The sequence below is a fragment of the Corvus brachyrhynchos genome, unplaced genomic scaffold (genome assembly GCF_000691975.1).
Source record: "Corvus brachyrhynchos isolate BGI_N302 unplaced genomic scaffold, ASM69197v1 scaffold218, whole genome shotgun sequence".
Classification (NCBI taxonomy): Eukaryota; Metazoa; Chordata; class Aves; order Passeriformes; family Corvidae; genus Corvus; species Corvus brachyrhynchos.
Genome location: NW_008239321.1, coordinates 61,818 through 85,778, shown reverse-complemented (window position 1 = coordinate 85,778; position 23,961 = coordinate 61,818). Strand labels below are relative to the sequence as shown.

The 23,961-nt window shown below is 38.6% G+C and overlaps 1 protein-coding gene across 1 annotated transcript in view; it reads left to right on the top strand.

Moving 5' to 3' along the window:
• Positions 1 to 23,961, top strand: part of BPTF (bromodomain PHD finger transcription factor) — a 54,014-nt gene that overhangs the window by 18,523 nt on the left and 11,530 nt on the right. The window contains 26 exon segments of the mRNA XM_017740752.1: positions 645 to 868; positions 1,022 to 1,222; positions 1,715 to 1,903; positions 4,529 to 4,693; positions 4,872 to 5,047; positions 5,911 to 6,266; positions 6,542 to 6,673; positions 7,199 to 7,328; positions 8,062 to 8,197; positions 8,669 to 8,890; positions 9,190 to 11,617; positions 11,841 to 11,965; positions 12,171 to 12,299; positions 12,616 to 12,766; positions 13,555 to 13,678; positions 15,053 to 15,305; positions 15,753 to 15,914; positions 16,878 to 17,026; positions 17,293 to 17,416; positions 17,975 to 18,198; positions 19,334 to 19,556; positions 19,787 to 19,811; positions 19,813 to 20,092; positions 21,350 to 21,432; positions 23,242 to 23,467; positions 23,889 to 23,959. Coding sequence (XP_017596241.1) covers positions 645 to 868; positions 1,022 to 1,222; positions 1,715 to 1,903; positions 4,529 to 4,693; positions 4,872 to 5,047; positions 5,911 to 6,266; positions 6,542 to 6,673; positions 7,199 to 7,328; positions 8,062 to 8,197; positions 8,669 to 8,890; positions 9,190 to 11,617; positions 11,841 to 11,965; positions 12,171 to 12,299; positions 12,616 to 12,766; positions 13,555 to 13,678; positions 15,053 to 15,305; positions 15,753 to 15,914; positions 16,878 to 17,026; positions 17,293 to 17,416; positions 17,975 to 18,198; positions 19,334 to 19,556; positions 19,787 to 19,811; positions 19,813 to 20,092; positions 21,350 to 21,432; positions 23,242 to 23,467; positions 23,889 to 23,959 — 6,708 coding nt within the window.

Genomic DNA, 23,961 nt, shown 5'->3' with positions numbered 1-23,961 from the left:
GAGCCTGTTACCTGAGGTATTTATGGAGCTCCCTTGGGTCCGTGGCCCTGCTGAGGTGATGTTGGCACCAGTAATTCTGGGCTCATGGGGTCATGGAGTACTGTAGAAAAAATGTGGAAATCCCCATATCTTTTCAAATGGGTTGTGTTATGACTCATCCCTTACTGGTGCTCTCAGAGGTGGATGCTGTAGGATGCCAATATAAAATATTTTATGAATGTGATGTTCTATACTTCGAATTCCCTAACTGTGCTCGTCCCTGAATACGCTGTCAGAAACTACCATTATGGATTCTGGACTTTCAAATTATTTCAGGGTTAGTAGTAAATTACTGGTTACAGTAATAATAAATATAATGAGAATAAACCTTGTTGTCAGATTGGACAAACCAGTTTTAAGGAGTCTTCAAAGCTTTCCTGAGGTAGTTGTTGTGAGAACTGAGGGGGTGAAGAAAGGGAAGGAAACAAGAAACGAATATTGATAATTGAATATTGATATTAGACTGGGTGCATATGAGCGATGTGATTTGTTTATTCACACTCAGGTATTGACATTTAATCATTCTCTGCAGAAAACAGACTGATAGTAATTTTTGTCATTTATCCAGGTATTTTAAAATCAATATTTTTTAAATACTCCTACAGAGAGGAAGATTCAGAAAGTGAGAAGGATAAGAAAATCTGGTACTACAGCACAAAGATCCAGCTGGCAGAGTTAATTGAATGCCTGGACAAGGATTACTGGGAAGCTGACCTATGCAAAACCCTGGATGAGATGCGTGAAGAAGTTCACCGGCACATGGATGTGACAGAAGATCTTACAAACAAAGCAAGGGGCAACAACAAGTCTTTCCTTTCTGCAGCAAATGGTAGGAATATTTTATGTGATGGGAATAGATGCTGCACTTTGAATCAAATCTAGTTTATCATCATCAGAAGCAGGATTTATGTCATGTTATTTGTGCTCCATGGCTCTGTAGGTGGTTTGTTTTTTCATGCTGACAACATGCTTTATATTGTAGATGAAATTTTGGACATTATCAGAGCAAGAAAAGGAGAAATAGCGGAAGATAAAAACACAGGAGATGAGGAAGCAGAAAAGCCCAAAAGTGATGTAGATAATGACCAGACAGATGCTGAGAGAGACAAGGAAGAATCTGGAGACCAGGATAAAATTGAGGAAATGCCCAATGAGCAAGACATGGAAAAAGAGAAAACAGAAGGTAAAGAAACTCTGACTGTGCTTTAACAGCTCCATTTAAGTGAAGTGAACCCCACATTTCTGTAAGTGTTAATGTGATACTTTCTCTGTATGATTATCCAAGATACTTTAGTAATAGGTAGTATTTGTTAGTTCCTTTGTGCTTGTATGTTGGAGTTGTTCTTGTTAAGTAATTTCACCAATTTTCCTACTTCTATACAGCTGGCTCCTAGATACCCTGCCTTGAGGTACAGGAGGCACTTACAGGTTGTGATCAACATGTTTGTAGCAAGCCATATTACATGATTTTCAACTTTTTCCTCATCGCAACTGGTTTGTTCTTTGATTCTGAGACAATACTATCTCATAGCAAAAAAAAAAGGAAGGAGAAAGCTCGCTATTTTTCAGCATTATCAAATAAAGCTTCTGAAGTTGTTTCTATGGATGATGCCAAATGAGATCCTAAGGCATAATAAAGAACATCCCTAAAGTTTTGTTGTGCGTTTTACTATAGAGGCAACAGTCGTTGGGGATAAAAGTAACTCTGTGACCTCAAGCACTGATGACAACACCACAAATCCTTCTGCAGGAGAGAATAGTTGCTCTGAAGGGAAGGACGCAGTGGGGTGTCAGTCAGAAACCCTTGATAGCAACAACGTGGCAGAGAAGAAGGTGGCATCAGAGCTCCCTCTGGAACTCTCAGGTACAGAAGGCACTGTTACCAATGCCTCTGTAATTTGGGGAATCTGTTTTTCTCTCTGATATGTCCACTAAAACCATTCCCAGTGTATATCACTCATGCTGTTCGCTTGCAGTGCCATCCTTTACTGCTACATTGTCATTATTAACATTTCAAAGTTAATTTTCTTGCAACTAGTGCTTGAAATTTGTGGTCCACCATGACATTAGCATTTATTTCCATGCCTTTCAAAGATGACTATGGCTAAGCTTTTTATTTCCTATTTTCTGTATATTTTATTTTTCCATAGTGATCCATAATGATCATTAGCATCTTCTCAAAGTTTATTTCAAATTCTAATTTGCTGATGGCTTGTTTATTATTTTAACCTCTCATTTACTGTGTAAATTACTAACAAACGAAGCATTTTCATTCACATGTATAAACCATTGCACTGAAATGATTAAAATTGTCATGTTAGAAATTTTAAACAGATTTCAGAATTATAAGCACAAGGGTTATTGTATTTTAACATGTTTTGTTCTGCCATGTCAGTGACTCAAATGTAATAATATACACTGTTTAAAACCAGACAAACTTACTCTTGCTTTAGGAGTAAGTGGGAGTTGATTAGATGTAACATAAACTATAAGTATACTATTTTAGAATTACTTTATATTACATTTAGAATTATATTCTGTTACAAGATGTACTATATGACCAAATGTTGTTTTAAACAGCTGATCACCATTGAAATGATCAGGATTTTATTCTCAGTTCTTAAAAATCAAAACATACTCTAATGTGTGATGTGGACATACTTGGTGGGTTATGTTTTAAAAAGGGGTAGTAAATGTTTTCTCTCCTACAGAAATAGTTCTCCATGCAGTCACAGTCTGCAGCTTTTCAACTTATGAAAGTCAGTACATCCAAGCCTTGTAATAACCTTTCTTAACAGGTGGACAAAATGAAAGCTAAGATTAATCTATAATCTGCAAGCCTCATAATGCACTTCTTAAGTATAGGAAGTATCCTCATGTACGAGACAAAAACCATATATTTTAGATACATGACCAAATATTTTTGCCAGTTCTCCTATTTTTTATTCCCTTTTAAAGTTAAAATAACTATGTAGAGGGTTATTGGAAAAGATACATATCCTATAATTTTGTTTCAGACACTTTTATGAGTTTGTATTTTATTTCAAAGATTCACTTATATATATATATCATTATTTATTATGCTTTCACAAGTACTTTTCTCCTTCCAAAGCTTCTACATGAGTTGTAAATTAGTGAGCTCTTCTTTTGTAGGAAAGTGTGTGGAGAGGGTTTTTCTTTATGTCTAATTCACTATATTCACAGTGATGTTTGTGTTCTTGCTATGAAATTTCAGTTTGAGACTCTTCTTTCAGAGAGAGGGAGAGATACTGAACCAGGATCAGTGACGCAGTTACTGCCAAAAGAGGGGGAAAACATGAGTAAAATGCAGAGGTAGATGAGAATGTCTGTCACCATCCCTGTTAAATGTAATTAGGATATTAATCTTTATTAAGAGTCTGGTTTGGGTGCTTCTACTCTCCTCCAAACAACCGCCATGGAAACAGGTCCATTTTTCCTTACAGCAAAAAGGGAAATGGATCAAACAGTGGTGGTCACCCATTTGGCAAAGTCAGAAAATCACGATGCATTCAGATTAGGGATTCTCTAAGAATTCCAGAATATTTACCTGATCCATCCTTCTGCTAGAAGTGATTATTTCACAAGAAACAGATTTTGTTCTGTCACTTTTCTTAACAACATCAGAATCCCTGATGTTTTGGAAGAATTCTGGAAACAGGCAGATCTTGTAGTTTTTAAACAGCTGAACTGTCTTTGGCACAAACCTCAGAAGACATTGCTGGGTTTGCTGTTTTGAGGGATGAGGGCTTGTTCCTACTGGGAAGCTGGAGGGATTTATTTCAAGGTAGCTGCAATTCACTGACATTTAGTCAAAAGTTCCTACTGGGGCAGCACAACAGGTGAGGTGACCACAAAGTCCAGAGCTGTCAAGACACTGTAACAAGGACAGCTGGGGGCCAGGAACCCATTTGAAGCCACATTAAGACCCATCAGATCAGGAAGGGGCTGATATTTTGAGTGGGCTGATACTTACAGTGGTGCCAATGGAACAGAAATCTGTGGGATTCCTCAGAATTAAGGTGCTGAAGAAGAGACAATCAAAGACTCAATGGAAAACGAGGGGAACTGAAAGGTGTGTGCTTTGAAGAACAGCTAAAGCTCAAGAAAATTAAAAGAGAAAATCAGAAGCTGCAGGAGGATCAAATTTTATGAATTTTAAATGCAAAACACTCTCAGTAGAGGGTTCTCTGTGTATCTATAGAAAAAAAACTGTCTTGGATAAAATATGAATGTATTTTAAATACAGGTATGAATTTCAGTTCTTCAGAGATGTAGAAGTTGAAACTGCTTGGAACAAAACAAAAAATACTTTCATGGATACAGTGCTCTGAAGGGAATTAATATTTTATACTTGTTTCCCTTCAGTCCAGCAAAACATGTTCATCTGCCTTTTTTTGATGAAAACTTTAAAAGGTTGCATTGATCCAATTCAAAAGAAAAAACTAAAACTGAAGTTGTTCTTTTGTAGAAGAAACTGGTCAGATGATCCCCAGCAGTAGGTTTGCTGCACCTCCACAGCCAGATGTTGAGAACAGCAGTGGCAGCGAGCTGGACTCTGGGCAGAATGACTCCATTAAGACTCTTGATGATGCTGAAAATGCAGAGAGGGGATCCCAGGCTTCAGAGGACATAGGTAATAATAATAATGATGATGATAATAATAATGATAAGGATAATGACAGTGATGTCTCCAACTTTCATTTTATGCATCTTTTCACTAAACTTTTCTGGTTTTTTCGTAACTTCCATACATCAATAGAAAACTTCCAATTCTTAAGTTTGTTTTAAAAGCCTTTTTTTTCCCTGGGCAGGAGAGAAATCCAATGGTGACAGAAGTGATTCTCCAGGTGCAGGGAAGGGCATGCCAGGCTCAACACGGATGCTCACCAGATTGAGAAATCCAGATAGCAAACTGAGCCAGATGAAAAGCCAGCAGGTTGCTGCTGCAGCAAATGAAGCAAATAAGTTATATAAAGAAACCAGAGAGGTTTGTGCACATCTTGGAAAATTCAACTGCAAAAAAGGTTCTGGAAAGATGATAATTTCTTTAAACAATACCAAATTTTATTTAAAAGTTTAAAAAATGGGTATTGGCAGGCAATGGAGGTACTTAAAAAAAAATTAGCAAATGGTGAAATTGTAATATCACGGGAAGCTTTTTCCCCCTTCTCCTTTGCTCTTCCTGTCTTGGGTGCTCTCTACAGAGTGATATGACACTGACCCAATGCACTGGTGTAGTTGTTTTATATGACTGGGTTGTTTGTTGTTTTGGTTCTGTTCTTTTTAAGTAGCCAAATTTTTCCAGGAAGGAAGTGTTTGACTGTTGGGACTTTTTTGCAGTTAATTGTATGCATATTATTTGGTATATTAATTTTATTTCTATTAACTGATTTTTCCTTATAAGTTAACATTTGGTGCATTTATTGACAAACAAATTAGTCTAGTGATGTTATCCATGCCATGTTTTCAGAGTCCAGGATACTTGTTTGCTAAGCTACCTGTCTGAATTCTGTGAGGAGGGGGTTCACAGCTTACCTGAGTTTAGTGAAGCTCTTTTCCCAAGGCTCTCTTCCTCCATAGGCATAATCAGAGCAGCAAAACAGGCTCCTGTTTGCTCTGAGGAGCCTGGATGATTTTTTAATGTTAAAGTTGATCCTGGGAATATCCTAGCTCTATAGACAGCCATTGAAGTACATATATTGCTGTATTGGATAAACAGTTACTTGCTTCTACAAACTGATGCAGGGTATTTTTATTCTTTTATAGATAGACATTTGAAGCCTAAATCATAAGTAAATAGAAGGAATGGTTTTAAAGATTCATTTAAATTTCCAATATTTCTTTCATAAGGTTCTGGTGGTCAACTCTCAAGGCGAAGTCTCCCGAGTGAACACCAAGAAGGATGTTGTGACTAAAGGAAATATCAACAATTATTTCAAACTGGGGCAGGAGGGGAAGTACCGTGTTTATCACAATCAATATGCAACCAATTCCTTTGCTTTGAACAAGCACCAGCACAGGGAAGACCACGACAAGAGGCGACACCTCTCACACAAATTCTGCCTGACTCCAGCTGGAGAGTTCAAGTGGAACGGATCTGTTCATGGCTCCAAAGTTCTGACCATATCCACCCTGAGGCTGACCATTATTCAGCTAGAAAACAATATCCCAGCATCCTTCCTTCACCCTAATTGGGCTTCTCACAGGTAAATTAATAAATGGAAATACATATTCTCGTGTTTTACTTGTGGTTTTGCTAGGAGTGTTAATAAGCAATGGTCTTTGTTTTTTTCAAATCTGTGATTTCCAAGCATTCAGTATAATAAAATATGATGTGTGTTTAAGATGGAGGCTAAAAGGGTTGTACATTTGAGTAAAGTACTAATACAGGAGTTTTTATCCTACCATTAAATCTTCTTAAAATGGCGAGCTATATTAGTGCGTGTAAATATTTCATATCTTTTTCTTCTTTCCAATTTAGGTCTAACTGGATTAAGGCTGTTCAGATGTGCAGCAAACCCAGAGAATTTGCACTAGCACTGGCTATACTGGAGTGTGCAATCAAACCAGTTGTCATGCTGCCTATCTGGCGAGAATCCTTGGGGCACACAAGGTAAAATTAATAAATACTAAAATATTTTGCATTACGAGAATTTTACTTTGGTTTGCAATTGCTAGTTCCTTTAAGTCTGTAAGAATTACGTTTAAATTGAAACTTCAGCACTTGAAGTGTTTTTTCTCAACCAGAAACACTGAAAAACCATGACAATATTTAAAAGTGTCATTGCTCCTGCGTTTTTCTGAGCCACAGTTTCAAAAGTGCTAAAACTCTGGGAGAAGAGAAGAGCATATTTCAACACTCTCAGTTCAGTGGAGTCTGAGTTTTGTCTTTCATTTTGTCATAGGAGCAGAAAATAGATGTCTGTGTTAGACACAGTTGCATCCAGCTGTGTTTGCCTCATTGAAATCGCAAAAGAAAGTGATGTTCCTGTTACAAGTAATACCTAAAACCTGATAGTGGGCATTCCTCTTAACTTCAGATATTTAAACTTCTTCAAAGGAGTATTATGTGCTGTTAACTTCTTATATTTGCTTGCACGATTCTGTACTTAAATGCACTTAAATCTGTACGGAATAGATTACGCAGAATGACAGCAATAGAAAGAGAAGAAAAGGAGAAAGTAAAAAAAAAAGAGAGAAAACAAGAAGAAGAAGAAACAATGCAGCAAGCTACATGGGTGAAATACACATTTCCTGTCAAACACCAGGTGAGCGTTTCTTTTGTGGGAAGAACAAAGAAAATACAGAAACTGTTGATTTCTGACTCTTTTTCTGTTTTCGTTTAAGTTTACAATGTTCATGTCCTTGTGTTACTGCCTGCCATGGGAGTAGGAACCATGGCCATGTATTCAAGCACATAATCCTGGTCTGAACTGAATTTGATCTGTGTCATGCTCTTACTGACACTGCCTGGAGTGAGAGATAAATGGTCTGCAAATGCAGCCTTTCCTAATGGAAGGTTTTGGTGGTTATTGGAATCTTGTCTGTATGTCTGTCCCATACCCACTCCCTCTCCCCAAAAAATCCAGCCTAGCTACCATTTGGAAGTTGTCTAATATGATGGAAACTACTATAGAAACCTCTTTATACTGTCCTACGGTAGATACTAACTACTTTTGTTGGAATAGTTCTTTGCTCTACACTTGTAACAAGCATACAGGTTGATTCAAAAACTCCTATAATCTTTCAGCTTTTAGGTAAATAGATTCTCACTATTGCATAAATAAACGAGGCTTTTAGATGTTACTGTGATAGAGCAATTTAATTATCAGCAAATATATCTTCAATTTTAGTACATTATTTCACAAATATACTTCAGCTTGCTTGGAAAAGTGTGTAAAAATTTGGAGGTTTTTTAAATCATCTTTTGGTTTTTAAATGTAAACATTAATAATGCAGCAATTAGCATCATTAATATTACGATTTTAAAAATATTTACAGGTTTGGAAGCAAAAAGGAGAGGAATATAGAGTAACAGGATATGGTGGCTGGAGCTGGATTAGTAAAACCTATGTCCACAGGTTTATGCCCAAACTGCCAGGAAATACTAATGCAAATTACAGAAAATTGCTATCAAGTAAGTGTCTGCATTGCTTATATTTTTTTAATTTCAGTTAATTTGTGTGTGGTATTTCTTAAGGAGCCTTTAGGAATAATTTTGTTCCAGCAAAGCTTTTGTGGATATCTGCTGATCTTTGTCGGTGTAACCTGTTCAGTCATCACAGATACTTTTTAGCTACATTAAATTATTTCAATTATGTTGTGTGTAATACTTGTGCATCTTTGTATATCCTTATTTAAATTAAAGGTAGATAAAAATTATGTAGAGAATCAAAACCAAAAAATAACATCTTAAATTTTGGGGGGATGTATAGATATATTCGATAGTGCACTGTTTAATCTATGGTGTTACCACTGGATTCTGAATTTTCTTTCTGAATGTCACTAATGGTGTGCAGATGATTTGAGAAGTAAACTGGCATACATTCAAATGTGGCAGAGTACAAAAAATACTCTGGATAATTGAAATAATTTAATTTGTTAATAGCAAAGAGTGAAGATGAAAAGTGCAACTTGGATAAACGAAAAGGTCCAACTAAGATAAAAACAGAGAAAGACAGAGCAAAGGATTCTTGGGATCTGCAAGCAAAAGACAAAGCAGATGTCTCAGAAACCTTGGAGAAAGTACAAGTAAAAGAAGAAAAGTTGCGTGAAGAAAAAGTAGAAGTTGACACAATTTCTGAAAACTTAGATCAGGCCAAAGACACAGGTAATAATCTTTTGTTATTCTGAAACTGCTGTTCATGACACCATTGCATGAGTAAAAGCATAGAACCTCAGAAATAACTACTGAAACACTGTAACAGATTTTTTCAAGACATCTAAAATGTCTCAGTTAAATGATTGCCTATTATCCATTGTAGTAGTGTCTGAAGTTTTTGTTCCTTTTTTTATTGAAATCTATTAATATGCTAAATATGCATTTATTTCTTAGTACTTAATGTAAAAATATAATTTAGTATTCATTGTTGGGGAGCTCACTGACTCAGAGTTACTTCTTCTTCACAGTGGAAAAAGACATCGATGGTGAAAATGATAAAGTCATTAAGGAAGAACCTATGGATGTAGATGATGTGAAAATTGAATCGTCCATAAAAGATGAGGAAAGTCATTGTAAGCGGGATATAATCAATGTCAGTGAGGGATTTCATTTAAGGACTTGCTACAAACGGAAAGTAAAATCATCAAAATTAGATGGACTCCTGGAGAGGCGAATAAAACAATTTACACTGGAAGAAAAACAACGTCTAGAAAAGATTAAGCTAGAGGCTGGTGCTAAGACTGGGGGCATTCGATCTGTAAGCCCCCAGAAAAATGCAGATGAGCTACAAACGAGGAAGGGAAAAGAAGGAAGCCAGTTTGACAGTTCTTCCCAAGATCAAAGCTGTATTTCAGACAAGACCCAAGCCGAAGATGCAGAACAGGACTGTTTGCCCATCAGCAGCATCTCCTGTACCAAAACTGGGGATGAAGATGAGCCTTCTTTGCCTTTGTCAAACAGGCTCTCAAAAGGAGAAGGGCAGCTGCCGGATGAAGACTCCCCTCAATCCTCTGAAGGAGACAGCTCCATTCAGAATGATGGCAAAGAAAACAATCCTGAACCTTTGGCTGCTGCTAAGTGTCAAGGACAAGAGGCTCTTGGAGAGTCTGAGAGCTCTTTAGTGGATGGCTTGAAACAAACCAGTGCAGAAGGCAGAATCAAATGGGATGTTTCAGAAACAAATGAAAAACCCTTGAAACAAAAGCTACCTATTACCAGAGTATCTCAGCGAGAACTTGAAAACTTAGGGCCAGTGGTACCTGAAAGCAGCTGTAGAAGAGATGCTGTGGCCACTCTTGAAAAACCAGACTCAGAAGGGAATTCTGAACAGCAGAGCAAAGATCCAGAAAACAATTATATGATAAAAAGCCATATGGAAACAATGTCCTCTCAAGAAAGTGAAATGGAGGAAGAAATTGCTCCTGTAAAGGCTGAAAGTAAATCTGAAAAGATGGTATTTCACCAAAAATCAGCTAATAAAAATCTAGAATCGTTTAAAACAGGGCTGATTTCTGAAAGAAACCGTGAAAGTCAAACTCTGGAACACATGGATGGGGAACATATTAATGAGGATTTACTGACCTCTAAACTAACAGAGGCGAATGGTCAAAAGAAAGGTCAGGAACTGAAAGTGGAGACAGGTACCATGAACAAATATCTTGATCAGACAAATGTAAATACTGTTACTGATAAAAAGAATAATAAAGATGAAGAAACTGAGACAGACTTAGAAAAAGAAAAATCATCATTTCAAATGAATGGAAAAGACAATGACATCAAAGCATTATCAAATGATGACTGCTTAGTGAAAAATACCTGTGAAGCTAAGGCCGGGGGTGATATCGAACCAAAAGTTAATAATATTAATAAATCCATTCCAGAACATGAAATAAAACCATTGACTTTTAAGGAATCTTCAGTAAAACCATTCATGAATGGTGGCATCATGGGAGGAGAGGACACCAAGGATAAAAATAATGTGGACTTGAAGTCACATCTGCGGAGTTCACTTGAATCTGAGTCTGGAGAGAGTCTTCAGCCACCAGATGAAGTTCTCAAGTATGTGCAGAAAACTGAAGAAAACCAGCTTTCTCCGGAGAGATCTGCCAGTATTGGCTCTGCTTCCCCACCAACACAGCCTGTCTGTAAAGAAAATAACCTGAACAGAGAAACAGAATCTATGGAAACTGAAGCAGCTGAGGAGAAGAAAGTTGCTCCATCACCTGTAATCTCATGTGAGGAATCCAGCTTGAGGAGTCACTTTGCTGACCAGAATGGTGTACAGACCTATAAAATGGAAAATATTAATGGAGAAAGTAAAATAAAAACTGTTATTACTGAAGTGACTACCACAACCTCAACTGTGTCCACAGAGTCCAAAACGGTGTTTAAAGTCGCAGAGACTGGAGCTGCCAGTGATGAGAAAACCACAGTTGTTTCATCTACAGAAAACTGCGCCACCACCACTGTCACCACCACCACCACTGTGACCAAGCTCACCACTCCATCCGCAGACAGTAACTCTGATTTCATCTCTGTCCAAGAGCACAGTAAAACGGTGGTTACAACAACGGTCACCGATTCACTGACCACCCCAGAAGGCACATTGGTGACTTCTATGACTGTCAGCAAAGAATATTCCACAAAAGACAAAGTGAAGTTAATGAAATTTGCAAGACCCAAAAAAACTCGTTCTGGAACTGCCTTACCATCTTATAGGAAATTTGTTACCAAAAGCAGTAAAAAAAGCATATTTGTTTTACCCAATGATGACTTAAAAAAGCTGGCCAGGAGAGGAGGTATCAGAGAGGTTCCTTATTTCAATTACAATGCAAAGCCTGCCTTGGATATCTGGCCATATCCATCGCCAAGACCAACTTTTGGGATCACTTGGAGGTACATATTTTACATTTTTGAGAAAAAGTGTAGAATGTGATGAAATGACTTGATTTTTAAAATACAAGTGATACACAGGTTTGTGCCCAAACATGCAAATTTTGCTATTTATGATTCAGTTTTTTATATTGTTCAGTAAAAGTAGAATGGAAAACCTTTGTCCTGATGGTTTGGTTGGGTATTTTAAGTTGATTTTAAAATATAAGTCATTTTCTGTCATTAGGTATCGACTCCAAACAGTCAAATCTTTGGCTGGAGTGAGCCTGATGTTGAGATTATTGTGGGCATGTCTCAAGTGGGATGATATGGCAGCAAAAGCTCCACCTGGGGGAGGAACCACAAGGACAGGTATTGTTATTTTAAATTTCTTTGCAAAAGCTTTTGCTGTAAATTCTGAGTATTTCACTCCCTCAAAACATTTCTATAAAGGCTTGCTGTCAGCTGTGGCATTTGAATTTTGTTTGCTGTTTCTTTGCCTTGAGTATGTTGGGTTGATTGGAGATATAGCTTTATTTGTTTCTTTTATTAATGTACTGGGACTCATTTGTTGCAGAAACAACTGAAACTGAAATTACAACAACAGAAATAATCAAGCGGAGAGATGTTGGTCCGTATGGGATCCGGTCAGAGTACTGTATAAGAAAAATCATTTGTCCCATTGGTGTTCCAGAGGCTCCAAAAGGTTGGTTGGTTTGTTTGTTTGTTCGTTTGTTTAGACATTTCCCCCCTCCCTGTAATCCTGAGGTAAGATAATCTAGATCTAAGGTAGCTGTATCTTTATGCTAATTCAAACCATCAAGGGAGCAAATGCAGCTTGCCTGAACGACTCATTTACCTACCGGGAAACAAATACTGCATTTAACAAATGGACATGATTTATCTGAAGCTGAAAGGCCTTCCTGTTTATAAAATGGGACTGAAATCTCTTAATCTTGGTTTACACTTCAATTTCATTTTACAGTATAGCTTAATGTGTGTGTTTTGACTGTTCTCTAAAGAAACTCCAACACCCCAGAGGAAGGGACTTCGATCAAGTGCCCTCAGGCCAAAAAGGCCAGAAACACCCAAGCAAACAGGCCCTGTTATAATGGAAACTTGGGTAGCAGAGGAGGAATTGGAACTGTGGGAGATCAGGGCATTTGCTGAAAGGTAAACAAACTCAAGTGAACTTTTAAAGAAAGTAGTCTTAATTTGTATGATTGTTAAATAAAAGTTCCCCCTAGAGAACACGAACTTGGTCACTCTGATCACTAAAAACACATCCATGTTGTATTTTTACTGGGCCTTTTGTTAATGATAGTCAAGCTTAAAGTTATAAAGCTTAACTATTTGCTGGTACCAAAACTAAGGTATGCAGATATTTCAGATTTGTTAGAACTAATACTATGTTAATTTTTCCATGCTTATGAACTAACCACTATTATATGCTAAAAGGCTACTACTGTAATTCATGGAAAGGCTTTAGGCTGCTTTTGGCATGACTTTATACAGTATTTGTTAAATACTTCTATAATCCAAAGAAAATAACTGTGCACAAGTAAATTGAGCCTGAGAATATTCAAGTCATAAGGTGCATATTTTCAGTATCACATGCTTAGAGTTGGAACAAAATTTTTGAATCTCTTGGAAAGAATAATTTTAAATATATGTTATTACGTGGGTTCCTTGCAGTCTCAGATGTAATTATAAATTCCAGTTTTGATTAATAGTTTCCTGTAAGATGTTGCAGTAGTTTAGCATCAGGATGTTTCAGGGATGTTGCATGCAACTTCAGTAGTTTATTTTGAAATATTTTTAAAGCCGTGACCAGTTTTTCAATGATCTTCTGTCTCAACAGTTGCTCTTATGAGAGCAATTAAATTTGATAGAAACGAATGCAGTTTGATGGTTGGATTTTATGTGGTGGTATAACTTACTTTTGGTTGTGTCTTTGGCAGGGTGGAGAAGGAAAAGGCACAGGCAGTTGAACAACAGGCTAAGGTTAGTGAACAGAAGAAGGCAGAGGAATTCAAGGCCCAATTGGAGGCTCAGCTAAAACACCAACGTTTGGCTGCCCAGCAGGTGGGGAGCTGTTGGTTGTCCCACCAGTCAGCAACTGCACTGCTCACCACATGCATCACAGGCTGGGAAATGAACTTACCCCTTGCTTACACCATTTCTCAAATAGCGCCAACTGCAAATTAAGCCATCAAACAATGCTGCTGCCACTGTGTACATTTGTTATTTTGAAACAGGGTTAAAGCAAAGGTTTGTTCTGGATTGCCTTTTTTTCCCCCCACGTCATTTATAACGCTTTAGAAAGGTATAGTTTGTTTCCATTTTAAAAGAAGGCTGGGAAGCACCCATTTCCAGGCGAGGTCCTCAGTGTTCTATGTGTAATGGAAAGCTGCCTTGGAATACAGCTGACTTGGGAATACAACTGCATTTCATGCTTCACTCAAATCTTTTGATTTTATTCTATCTTTTCTGAGTTAAGCCCATTAATAATTTTATTTAAATTTATGTAGATATGTGTATGTATTTATATATAAATGTATGCCCTTAGGAAACCCGATGCCATGTTGGTATTTCACATACATTATTAAGAACAGTGCTTTTTCCCAACTTACTCCTTTTTCATTTCATCTTCCCTGACAAAAACCCAAGTAGTGAATGAGTGCTTCTGATTTGTGGGCATTACTATAGTGCTGGAATTCAAATTAAATAAATACAGAGATAATTCCAGTAACATAGGAAAAAATGTTAGATTAGTTGACATAATTTTAGAAGAGCCTACTGATACAATCCCTTCACAAAGGGGCTCTCTAGATGAAATGTGCCTTTTCAACAGTTACAGCACAGAAGGTCACTAGGTAAGGTAAGGGATTTTGAACCTAATTTTTTTAAGCAGGCTGCAAACTGGATTTACATTTAAAAGAATATTTTTTAAAATTGCATTCTCAATGGTGAAGCAGAATGAAAGTCTGGTTTTTTCGGTTACTGGCAGGATCTCAGTGCAGGAAGCTCTAAATTTAGGAATGCTAATAGTAAACTCTGTGTTGATGATGATATACCAATTACTGACCTAGATGTATGCACATGGTCAAAGCCAAATATAGATGGAAATTCTTCGATTTTTTTTCTAATCTTTCTGATTAATCTGAGACAAATTAATATGTTGAGGGTTTTTTTTTTTTTAAGTAAAATGTGGAGTGAAATTAACATAAACTGATAAGGTTTTTAAAGTTGCTATAAATGAAAATTTCTGGCTGTGTATTCTAAGCATATTTTTAGTTCTGGAGGTCAAGGAGCCTATTCTTCAATCCTCTACAATTTAAACTAAAATCCTACCAGAGGCCTTTTTCTCTCAATACTGGGTAGAGACAATGTTTATGTTGCAAAATCTGAAAATACTAATTATCCCTTTATTCCATTTTTTTTTTCTAAATTCCATAGAAACGGCTGGAACAGCAGAAGCAGATCCCTGCAGGGGCTGTGGTCCCTGCAGCCACCACAGCCAGCAGCCCTGCAACCACAGTCTCCACACCACAGAAAGTCATGGTGGGCCCTCTGACAGGCCCTGTCCCCACGGGAACCAAAGTAGTACTCACCACTAAAGTGGGTTCTCCAGCTACAGTAACATTCCAACAGAACAAGAATTTCCATCAAACTTTTGCTACTTGGGTTAAACAAGGCCAATCTTCAACAGGTAAGGAGCCATTTGTCATGGAAGGAACATGTGCTGGAGTTCATCCTGTGTATACATCACATTCTATATACACATCACATCTCCTCCAAATATGCAGCATTATTACATTTCTCGTTATCTTTGCTCTTAACTCCTGCTGTGCCAGAAGGACATTTCTGAGATTATACCTGTCTAGTTTTCACTTGTTTTGATTTGGTAGGAAGTCTCATTTCTGACTTGTCTCATTCATTACTTACAGTTTTTGTACTAGTAATCATTCATTAAAGCATTTTATGGTGTAACATACTGTTTCCAAAAAAAGAATCTTTACCAAAGAAAGCATGACACATTCAAAAAAAACAAAAATGTAAAAGTAATCCTGTAGTTTGCTGTTTCATACTTGAAAAACAGTCATTTCATTGACTAATTATTCTGCTCTAAACCTGCCTGTTCTGTGTGCCTCAATAGCCACTAGCACCCCCCCCCCCCCAGCCACAACCATTGCCAGCACAGGGCAGACCTTCCAGCTCTCAGGCAGCCCAGTAACGATGGCAGGGAAAGTGATAACTAAGCTGCCACTCCCTGCAAACAGCAAGATTGTTGCCGTCAATGTGCCATCAACTCAAGGAGGTAGGGCAAAGGGAACTGAATAAAAATTGTATTCCAGCTTGCTGCTTAATTCTCCTTTGACACTATTTTCCCAGTGAAGTAAACTGCGACTTGAAGGGGGAAAAATATTTTATATATATATATAAATACAAGTTTCCACAGCTTGTTCCCCCTGTGTTACATATTTGTGTCTGGAAGGGAAAAAATGCAAGATTTTGCCTATAAATTATTCTGCATTTCCTAGCACAAAATTAGGAGCTTTATTTTGAACAATGTGGAATGAAGCATGCTTTTTTTTTGTTATCTAAATCAACAAAGCAACTTTCTTCACAAAAATATTAATGCCTACAGCTGCTCTTCACTGATGAGGAGTATGGCTCCAGACTAAGATTAGCATTTTTGATTCTTGCCTCAAGAAGAGGACTTAATATTTTGAGATTTGTGAATGTATGTTGAACAGAAAAGCCCAATTCTCTGTCTCCATCATATTTAGCATTTGAGCAAGTCATGAAGGCTGCAGATTTTGTATTGAAATTTCTTAGGTGACAGGAGAAGCGTTGCCTGTTTTCTTCAGCACCACATGTTGTAGGTGAAAGGTGTTTAAACTGTTCTCTACATTTGAAATTAATCAGATTATAGCTTTTAATGGTTGTATAACACTAATTTGTGGCACCCTGTCAATGCAAGGACTTTGCAGTTACCATCAAACTGATATTAGCGAAGTTCATACTTTCCTTAACCTTTTCTAAAATATCTGTTTCCTAACTTAAAATGGACTATTTAAACTACTTGAAGCTGGACTACTGATAAAGTATGATGCTGCTTCTTTTTACAATATGACAAAGGCTCTCCCAAGACGTGTTGAAAGGCTCAAAGGCATTCTAGAAACCTGGAGACTGAGTTCTAAATGCCACCCTGGAGTTGCAGTTACCTATTTTGCTGGCCATTATGTCATTAATGAATGCTCAATTTTTCTTTAATTAGGTGTGGTTCAAGTTCAGCAAAAGGTATTGGGTATCATTCCATCAACTACAGGTGCAAGTCAAACCTTTACTTCATTCCAGCCAAGGACAGCAACTGTAACCATTAGGCCAAACACCACAGGGACGCTAGGAACAACAAGCACTTCACAAGTAAGATGTTTTTCTGGTTATTTAACTCAAAAAAAAAAGTGGGTGCATAGATTTTAAGTTACTGGCAGATAGTAAAACTTCTGGCTAATCACTTTTCAATGTTTTTGGCTCCTCTCAGCAATGGTGTGTATGGGTCCTTTATTCCAAAGAGGTACAACAGTTCCCTCCAATTGGGAAAATTAAAACACACAAGGAAAATAATTCAGGGCATATTTCAGGGGCTTTTTCCCTAAGTTTACACATGGTCTCCTCTTTGGTGTGCACAGGTAGTGCAGGGTACACCGCTGCGCCCCGGGATGACAGTGATCCGGACACCACTGCAGCAGTCAACCCTTGGCAAGACCATCATTCGAACACCTGTAGTGGTGCAACAAGGTATTCTGCCAGCCAGTAGGTTCACTTTAATATTTAAATTCCCAGTGTGAAATCCATGGTTTGTTTCTTCATTAATTCCTTGTGTATCATTGTGTCCCAATGCAAAAATCCCTCATTTTGATGCTTGACTTTTAACTAACGCCTTTTTTGGCTCTTGGATGTGTTGGCTGGAGGCTTTGTCAGTGTTGTTCATCACTGACACTGGGAAAGGTAGTACTTAATTTTAAGTCCATTCATTCTGGGGAAAAAAAAAGAAAAACTGAAAAACCCTAAAAACATATAGAGTAATTGTGCATTGAGAAAGCCTCCCTTTTTGTTGGTTTTTTCATAAAGAGAAGCTAAATGTTTGAAGTATTCCATATGCATGCAACCTTAAAATAGAAAACATTTTGCAGACATTTTTCAGTCAATCACATAAATGGTTTGTAAAGAAAATTTATGTGCAAACTACAGTGTTTGCTTCACCTGTCTGATCACTATCACACCCCACTGCAATTTGTGACTTGGAGGTTTCCTGTGCTTATGGTTAAAAAGCTCAAAACATGTTTCTTAGCTCAAATTCTTCTCTTCCAGGTCAGACACAGCAAGTGGTGACTCAAATAATCAGGGGTCAGCCTGTCTCAACAGCAGTTTCTAGTACCAGCACAGCTTCTTCCAGCACTGGGCAGAAAACCATCACAAGCTCTGGAGCAGCCCCTCAACAAGTTCAGCCACAGACCCCAGCACCGCCCCCTCGCCCTCAGCAGGGCCAGGTGAAGCTGACAATGGCCCAGCTCACGCAGCTCACACAAGGACAGGTAAAGCACTGGACAGTCCTGGGTGTGGAAGTGTGCTAACACCCATCCAGCCTTTGGATTTCAGCAGTGTAGTGCCTGTGCCCTTAAATTTATGTGTCTGGCTTCATTTAGGATGACCATTGGCATAATTACAGACTGAAAGCAGCCTAAATAGTAAATAAATAAAATAAATAGTAACTACAAAGTAAGTCGTTTTAATAGTAAAGTTTTAACTCCCACTTCCTGTTGTATTTCCCAGTAAGGTATCTGGCATCAGGAGTGTTCAGCAGTATGGAAAAAGAAGTCTTTAATAGCAGTAAGGGACATAATTATTCTGTATGGCCTATTTTGTAGACATTCAGATCATAATGTTGATTCCTTGTCTTTTGATTTGATGTGAAGATTTAGTTTTCATTCATGCTATCCAGAATCTCAGAGGAAAAGTTGCAGTATCTTTGAGCAGAGGAGGAAAAAGTTCTTAAAACTTCTGCTCAGATCATGAAGGTCTGTTGGCAAAAAATAAGTTTAGAGTCAATTTTTGGGTCCAAGTACATTTCTGTGATTTACCACAATATCTATTCTTCAAACTATAAATAATACATATAAATTATTGCAATGTACAGACTGCTGGTTGCCAGATAAGGTTTTTTGTAGGTGGAACAAGACTTGGAGTTCAAGCTGAAGGGGGAGGGTAGGTTTAGATTAGATACTGGGAGGAAATTCTTCCCTGTGAGGGTGGGGAGGCCCTGGTGCAGGGTGCCCAGAGAAGCTGTGGCTGCCCCATCCCTGGAAGTGTCCAAGGCCAGGTTGGACGGGGCTTGGAGCAGCCTGGGACAGTGGAAGGTGTGGGTGGAACTGGGTGAGCTTTAAGTTCCCTCCCAGCCTAAACCATTCTGTGAGTTTCTACACCAAAGACTCACAGGTTTTGTATTGTGTTCTGTTCGTTCACAAAATGTGTAACTCCACCCTAGTCATCTGGGGCGATAGAATTGTTGAAAGAGTATTTTATTATCTCAGATGCTAGTTTTAGATTTTAGGAGTATGGTATGTGATAAAAATATTGAATTTTGAAATCTAAACCCCTCATTATTCTGATTTTCAGCAAAGTCTGTCTAAGAATCGTGTCACTAATACATCAATATTAACTTTTTTTTAGGGTGGCAGTCAAGGTTTAACTGTGGTAATTCAGGGACAAGGTCAAACTACTGGTCAGTTACAGTTAATCCCTCAGGGTGTGACTGTAATACCTGGTCCAGGACAACAGCTTATGCAAGCAGCTATGCCAAATGGTACAATTCAGAGATTTCTGTTCACCCCACTACCAGCAGCTGCTACTACAGCTAGCACAACTACAACCACGGTTTCTACTTCAGCCTCGGGTAAGCACTGTTCTGTTCAGTCAGCAGGAAAAAAGCTTCCATTTTATTTGCATGGGAGTATTTATGCAGCTGGAGGTGGTCTGTTAGTGCAGTAAATTTGTTGGAAGTGTGTTGCAGAGTCTGTTGAGTTGCTGCATAGAGCTTTGCAGTAGTTCCAGAGGGTTTGAGTTAGTAAGGCTCATAGCCCTGCCATTTACAATTAATGGAATCCTCGTTTGTGTTCTTCTCAGCTGCAGGGGAACTGAAGCCGGCTCTCACCGGCCCTGCCCGCGGGGCAGGGGCAGCCCCAGGGCCAGCCCAGCTCGGCCCCTGCGCAGCCCGTGGGGGCGCAGCCCCAGGGTGCTCAGCCCGAGGCCCTGAGCCAGCCCGAAGTCTCCGGTGGCTCTGCGGCGCCCCCCGAAGCTCAGCCGTCCAAATCTCCAGCTCAGTCTCCAGCCCAGGCTCGGGGACTCTCTCCAGCGCCAGGCCTGATGCAGCCGCCGCCTGCGGGCCTGCCCCCAGGCCAGTCCCCAGCCCAGGCTCAGCATCCAGCTCAGGTGCAGACTCCAACCCGACAACCCAGTCCGATGTGGCCCCATGCTCCCATACAAATTCCAGCTGGGCTGCAGCAATCCCAGCCTCAGGTTCAGACCTCAGGCTCAACCCTTGCAAGTTTAAACCCTCAAAGTTTAAATCAGGTTCCTGTGCAGTGCCCAGCTCATCCTCAGCTGCACCTTCAGCAGCCTCCAACAAGTGTTACTGAATTGCCTCAGCTTCAGCTGCAAGTGGAAATCCTCTCTCAGCTGCAGCCCCATGCTGTGGCTCAGATACAAGCCCAGCAGGGCAGCGTGCCACAGATCAAGCTTCAGTTACCTCTTGAGATCCAGCACGGTAGCCCAGTGCAGGCTCAGCAGATTGCCAGTGTGGTGACAGTGCAAACAGCTAGTGTTCAGGAGCAGCTGCACAGAGTTCAGCAGCTCAGGGAGCAGCAACAGAAGAAAAAGCAGCAACAGATAGAAATTAAACATGAGCACACCCTTCAGGCTTCTAATCAAAGTGACATTATCCAGAAACAGGTAAAGTTAACAGAAGGAAATTAACACTTACTGAAGTAAGTATTGAAAGAAATACAGTTTGAAATGCCTGTTGTTGTTAACAATGTTAATACATTTGATAGGCAGTTAATTTGATTCTTTCAAAGATAGTGCACAATTGCTGTTGGCAATTTAATGACACATTCCAAGTTAATTCAGCACATCAAGTCACTTGTACCATGTTTGCATTCTTCTGTCACCTTGATTCTGTTTACCACTAGCTGCTGGGACAAATCTGTCTCTATTCTCAATTCAGGAAAGATAGGTCAGAGCTAGGAGAGCTGATGGAGAGAACACATGTGCAGTACTTTCATTACCTGAAAACTGAGGTTCCACAGAGGTATCTGAAATGGGATGCTGTTGGATGGCTGCAGGGCTTAAAAAATACATGTTATAAGACTCTTACCATTTTTAAAACAACCAGTCACTGAGGAAATACAGTCAACTTACATTTAGTCCCTGGATTTAAACCTGACATAAGCAAACTGTCCTGCTCTGGGGGTGGTGGTATTCATTTTCAAATTCTTTTTCAATTTTCAAATAATTGTTTTAAACCAGCACTGCTTCCCTGATAAAATCAGCTTTATTTTGTAACTCAGTGAAATAAATGGCACTTCAACTTTTTCTTTAACTTAAGAAATGTCCTGGTTCTGCCGATAATGCTGTGAAATACTGGCTAAAGTTTTCGTGTTGTATTTTGAAATCTGTATCATCCTACAGGTGGTTGTGAAGCAGAATGCTGTCATAGAACATTTGAAACAGAAGAAGACATTGACTCCAGCTGAGAGGGAAGAAAATCAGAGGTGAATGTGCATCACAGTGCATCTGTAGATGTCAAGTTTTTCATTTATTACATCTTTTAATGGTATCATAATGAAATGCTGGTTTGTAAAAACCTGGTTAAAGAAGTGTTGCTATTTTAAATTGGTTAGAGTAACATTTAGAAGTAAGTTTCATAATGATCTTTATTGCATTAGTATAATCTCAATTTTATTTTGATCATATGTTTTTTAAGTAATATTACATATTGTGTTTGAAGCTGGCCACAGTTCTTAAACTCAAGTAAAAACCATCCTTAAAGGAGCACAGAATGGAGAATTAATGGCTCTGCTGCAAAAAAAGCCTGGGTTTTGTTTGTCCTTTATCATGGCCATGTGTTTCCATTCTTGTTCCTGCACATCCCACTCTACAGAAGGAGCTGAAGAGTTGGAAGACAGATTGACAAACGGAGAGATTTTATGCTTGAAGCTGCTAAACAGAAATTTGAAATGTTTGTCATTTTTCATGGGGTTATTTTGACTCCTTTTCACACATACAGTTGCTCTAATTAGATAATCACAAGTGTGTGTCAGATACTAAGAAAAAGAAGATCGTATTTTAAAAAATTTGGATCATCAGATCACAGGCTCAGTTGATTACAACACTGTCCCTGGGTGCCACTCCTTTACTGTTCACAGTTGCATAAAGAAAAAGATGTGTTGGATATGCTCTTCATTTCATAGTGTCAGACAGCCAAATAGGTGTTTCGACTGACAAAAGTCCAATTTAAGAGAAAGATAAAAAGTATAGTTCTAGCTAGCTTGGTTCATGGTGCAGCTGCCTTTCCATCTCACTGATTTATTCTTCATCAAAAATACAAGGTGGGGACCTTTAGTCTGTGAAAAAAACAGACTGAATCAAGTAGATATAGAAGAGCAAGCTAAACAAAATTGTATGGCCCTACAAATATTTATCTACATATTACATTTGTCATCAAAATTCATCTGTCTGTCAAAGGACAAAATGTCCGAGACCACAGAGTTGCCAGCAGCTGCTTGTCCTGGCCATTGCTATTCTGCTGTTTCCTCTCAGCTCAATGGGAGTTGTTTTACATGGTCACTCTGGCAAGGAGAAGCATTTGGTTTTCTAGTGGTTTTGGAAAAGAATAGAGAAGGGAAAAGTAAATTCAGAAGAACCAAAATACATTCATTTTCTAATTTATATATAAAGCAAAATAAATGGAAGGTGCAGAACAAGTGAGCAGGAAAATAGATTTATAGTTGAATGTACAACAAGTAGATGAAAAACTAATCTTGAGCTGTCATTAGTGGAGAAATTGGGAACTGTTAATAGTGAATTCTATACAATGAAAAGTATTTGTCAGTCCTTACGCCAAAACACAAAATCTTGGTAGTATTTTGTGGTCACTGGAACGTAGAAATGTCTGTTTTAAAAGAAATTACAGGCTTCCAACTCACTTTCATCTTATATCAGAATGAAAATCCAGCTCTTTGAAACAAATTGTGGAAACTGAATTGAGTGAAAACGTCTCTTCATCCTACTAAAGCCAAAGCTTTGGGAGTTGGATGGGGGAGGGGAGGAACAATTAGTACTCAGATCATTTAAGTGAAATTGGGACTGGCCCTCTTGAGCCTAACAAGGGACTTGATCTCTCCCAGCAGTGTTCTAGTAAATAAGCAGGAGTGGAAGCACTGTGTGTTGCTAAATTTACCTTTTACATCTTAGGAAATATAATAATGAGCTTGCAGCGACTGGAGAATTGATTCTGCATTCTCAACTGGGAATAAACAGGCAGCTCAGCACAATGCCCTTTTCCTTTATTCCTTCCCCAGAATGATTGTGTGCAACCAAGTGATGAAATATATTCTGGATAAGATAGACAAAGAAGAAAAACAGGCAGCTAAGAAACGGAAGCGAGAAGAGAGCGTGGAGCAGAAGCGGAGCAAACAGAACGCAACCAAGCTCTCAGCTCTGCTTTTCAAGCATAAAGAACAGCTGAAAGCTGAAATACTGAAAAAAAGAGCACTTCTGGACAAAGATCTACAGATTGAAGTGCAGGTAAGGACAGAGTCTCAAAGGCTAATTTGATGTTAAGCTGGGGAGAACATTTCTGTGTTAATCTTTGTCTGTTTGCTCAGTGAGATTTTAAGGGAATTTACAGGAAGAAGCTGCGGTTGTGGATCTCTGCAAAGCTACTCATATGTCCTTTGAGGGCCTCTTGGTTTTCTTCTGGACTGAAATTACCTGCTTTCATGAAACAGCTTCTGATAAGTTACAGCCAGTGGGCCACTGTAGCCCAAGTGTGTCATCCCTTAATATTATGTGAATTGTAGGTTGAGAACATGAAAGAAATGCATATTTGAGTGGATTTAATTATTTTCTTCTGGTTAAGCATGGGGATTTTTGCATAGATTGTAACCCTGTCTTGCAGTTATCATATGAAGTGCCTCCCTCTATTTATTCATTTAATACACTTCAGGAGGAGCTAAAGAAAGACTTGACTAAAATTAAGAAAGAAAAAGAAAGAGCCCAGGCAGCAGCTGCTGCATCTG